Here is a 4,193-nt window from a genome sequence, read left to right as displayed (position 1 = left end):
AAATGGAGAACTGAATATACAGCATTAATTAAAAAACAACAACAAAAGTATTGATAGACTGAAAACACAGAAAGATGCCATTGAGGTACCAGAGAGATAGTGAGTGCAGGAAATAGCCACCATACCTAAGACGGGATCATCAGAAATTTGGAGCGGGGCTGGGACCTGGAGCTGTAGGTGCCGTTTGTTTCCTGCTGGTCCCTCGGGAGCTTGGAGGAGGGCTGCAGGAGCTGGTTCTCAGATACTAAGGGAAGGGTGCTGCTTGGCTGCTGCTGGCGTCTCTGACAAGGTGCAAAGAAGTTGCTTTTACTAAAGAGTGCTGGAAGAAACTGGAAACTGCGAACCACCAGTGATGCTGGAGTAACTTAAACGAGAATAGTGCCTCTCAGGACAACAGGGAGAACAAGAAGGGGCAGGCCCCCTTTGCTTCCTGTTTATTGCCTACCAGGCTTCCTCTGCTGAGAGATCCTAATGTGGGTACACCTGGCAAAGGAAAGAGAGGTCAGCCTGAGCCATTTAGAGCAGCATATCCAATGGTGGGTTTAAGAAGTATCATAGCCTAATAAAGAGCATAGTAGTCGTTGACTGTCTTTTCTTTCATACTAGGCAGTGTGTGCTCAGGACCCATGTCTTTCTTTTCACTGTTTTACCCCGTCCATGTGTACAGCACACTAAGAAGTAAATAGAAGGTACTCAATAAATATTCCTTGGATGGATGGATTTATTAGATTGTTTTCAAAAGTACTTAGGGAAGAGTACAGTTCAATTCTTGTCAACTGAACAATACTGAGTGCCTCATATGGCAGTCTATAGACATTGGGGTTAAAATATGAATATGAGGCAGTTCCTTTCTATTTAGTATGGGACTTAGAACATTTTCATACGACACTAAATAATAAAATGCCATTGCAAACACTCATATGTTTAAATGCCCAAAGAACTGAACAGGCAGCAAAATCTAGAGGACACCAGGACAGAAAAATGGTATACGTGGGTTTGAAATGATTCAAAGACTCAGATGGAAGAAGTTATGGTCCAAGGCAGGCTTAAAAGGGGGCAGACAAGGAAAGCTGAGGAGGAGAGATGGGTTTGGCAGGTTTTGATGAACACAGAGAAGTGAGAGATTAACATAAGTCACTGGAAAAGTAAATTTGAACTGTGTAAAATTCTGGAGTTAGAATTCTTAGTATGTCTTTTGCAAAGAGGAGACAGTAAGAGGTTTTATGCAGAGGAGTGATGTGGCCACTGGGAATGTTTTCTGAAGATGAATCTGGCAGCGTCTCAAGGATTCTGCAGTTATGCGGCATCAGAGTATGTAGGAACTCAAGCCAGAAAGACTAGTGAGCAGACGGTGACAATCCCGAGCCAGAAAAGTGGTCCAGATAGAAAAAGAAGAAAAAGATAGCAAGTAATGCTCAGAAGGAAGAATCAATGAAACACAATTCAGAATTAATCCAAGAAGGATGGCGAGGATATCTAGAATTAATCCACAGTGATATACATAAGATTCAGAAGGGTGGCAATAAAGGAGATCATTAAGTTTCAACAGAAGAATTTGATGGTATCAGTTCAATAAAGCCTCAGAGAATATTTACCCTCCAATAACTAAATACACATTTTGCAAAATTAATATGAATCTGGAAGAATATATATGTCTTCCTCTTGAGGGGCTTCAGAAGTACTAGGCTTCTCGAAGTTATAATAGTCACGCGGTGTCTCGTTTCCGTAGATATGCTCCTCGGGACTGGTCTGCCAAGTGTTTTCATACAGTTTCTTGTCCGTTTCTCCTTTAGCTTTGGGAGGACGCACTTGCACATTTTCATAGTTGTCGTGGATGTTACTGTCCTTCCCAGCAGAATGGCGGTCTTGAGTTTGAACTGAGATTTTATGCCTTGGGCTGATAAACTGGGGACTCAAGAAGAAGGTTTTAGTACAGTCTTTTCTCCTGCTTCTCCTCCTCTGCAAAAACTTTGGTAAGGTAAATTGCATGGTATTCTGGTGTTTCCAATGCCAAACACACCCGATTCCACAGATCACCAACAGTAAAAGAAGAGAAATTCCTATAGACACGGCCACTGAAGTGTTTCCACAGATTTTCAGCATCTCTGCACAAACAATGTCGTTTGTTACTATGGTGAAGCCCTTAATGAATTCACAGGTACAAGCCACTGTAATTTCTTATAAAGTATTGTTTGAAAGTAATTTCTGAAGCTTGTTTTGGAATTTCAGATATGAAAGGACATTATATGGCAAAATCTTGGTGTCAGAGGAGAGATTGAGTAACCTTGATTTTGGAAGCTGGCTCTCGTTGTATCTGATGATTACACAATTGTTATTGTATAATTGTACTGTGTCAGAAGGGATTTTATCCAACTCCGCTTCCTTTTGCTATCAATGAATCACAAAATGAAGCACAAATGAGTGGAAAATAATAACAGAGTAGAAAACTCAAGAAAGGGAAGGTTGAATGATCTGCCATCCAGGTGCCTGCTATAAATTAAAAACATTTTAATTGCATATTTAATACAAGCATAATAAAAACCCTGCTAATTTCTATCAGTACATTAAACATTGGCATTTAGTAAACTCTTCCTTCAAGATAGAATATAGTGCTGTACTAACTGCATCACTAGGTTTTTGCTTTAATATAGAAGGCAGTACTAGCTGTTGTATTCAGTGAGTTTTTATTTTAACATAGAATACAGTCCTCACTGGTGTCAGCGGGTGGGAGAGTTAAAATGACATGTCTGCTGAAGTCTGAGTGGTTTTATCACTTAGATTTCAACATTGTTTTTGACAATAAGGCTAATCGTCTTCAAGAGAAAGATAATGCTTCGAACACAACAGGAGGAAAGGGACAAGAGTACAGATGGACAAACATTTCTATCCCCTATCACCTCCTCTGTGAAGTCTTGCCTGCCCCTCTTTCTAGTGGTCAGAGACCATGTCTATTTCTTAATCACACCTTTCTTTGTATTCCCATATTAGAAAGTCAGTTCTCTATTATAGGGGCTTCCCTTGTGGCTCAGCTGGTAAAGAATCCGCCTGCAATGTGGAAGACCTGGGTTCAATCCCTGGGTTGGGAAGATCCCCTGGAGAAGGGAAAGATTGCCCACTCCAGTATTCTGGCCTGGAGAATTCCGTGGACTATATAGTCCATGGGGTTGCAAAGAGTCAGGTGTGACTGAGCGACTTTCACTTTCTCTATTATAGCATGACAACTTAAATTACACGAAATTGTGTCTTCCTATCTGGTTATATGGTGGAGAGAGATCAGGTCTTTTCCTTTGTATATCCCTAGAGAATAGGTTTAGCACCTAGCACAGAAAAGACACTCAGTCCATATTTATTGAATAAATGATTAAATAAACATAGGACTCAAAATCTAAGCATCTGTTTAAGCTGATAGTTTAAAATGCAAGACATGTCTTGTAAAGGGTACAGTGTGTACTTAAGAAAAGAGTCCTTTGATGTAAAAACAAAATACCTATAACCAAGTTATTTAAAACAGAATTTGAGTCTTCCTATCACTAGTCTAATCACAACTTCCAGCAAAAAACTTTCATTTAATTAAGATAATTTTATAGTTTTACCTGTTGATGCTTTATAATGGCAGAGGGGAGAGAAACTGGAAGTATTCAACTACTCTGAATGTTCTACTATGATTTATTTTATCAACAAAACATTACTGCTGTATGTTTTTAGACTAGACACAGATACACTTACATCCAACATTGTTTTCATCATTGTTGTTTTCTTCCAGTTTTATTGAGATATATAATTGATATACCACACTGTATCAGTTTAAGTTATACAAATGGTGATACGATATTTGCAGGTACCGTGAACTATTTACCACACTAAATTTTGTTAACATCCGTCAGCTCAGTTAAATATTTTTTTTTCTTATGATGAGAACCTTAATGATCCACTCTTTTAGCAACTTTCAAATAGATTCTACAGCACTGATAACTATAGTCATTCAATTTCACAGTGATTCTGGGATGATGATGGTCATCAGCTGAATGCCCATTAGTAGTATTTAGTTACTTGGGGTCAGCATTTAAACACTGTTACATGGATTATTTCATTTAACCCTACCATGCACAGCTGTCATAGGAAGTAGATACGACTCTTATCCTTATTTTATACATGAGAAACAAGAGGATTAAAAAGTTAAGTAACTTCTTTAA

The 4,193-nt window shown here is 38.8% G+C and overlaps 1 protein-coding gene across 1 annotated transcript; it reads right to left on the bottom strand.

Annotated features, from left to right (window-relative positions):
• Positions 1–701: 701 nt before the first annotated feature.
• Positions 702–2,385, bottom strand: GAPT (GRB2 binding adaptor protein, transmembrane). The gene has a single exon (XM_040262562.1). The coding sequence runs from the start codon at positions 2,101–2,103 to the stop codon at positions 1,627–1,629; it is 477 nt and encodes a 158-aa protein (XP_040118496.1). The 5' UTR covers positions 2,104–2,385; the 3' UTR covers positions 702–1,626.
• Positions 2,386–4,193: the final 1,808 nt, after the last annotated feature.

Source organism: Oryx dammah, unplaced genomic scaffold (genome assembly GCF_014754425.2).
Source record: "Oryx dammah isolate SB20612 unplaced genomic scaffold, SCBI_Odam_1.1 HiC_scaffold_20, whole genome shotgun sequence".
NCBI classification, from domain to species: Eukaryota; Metazoa; Chordata; class Mammalia; order Artiodactyla; family Bovidae; genus Oryx; species Oryx dammah.
The sequence above is the reverse complement of the archived record's forward strand: the minus strand, read 5'-3'. Positions and strand labels throughout refer to the sequence as shown.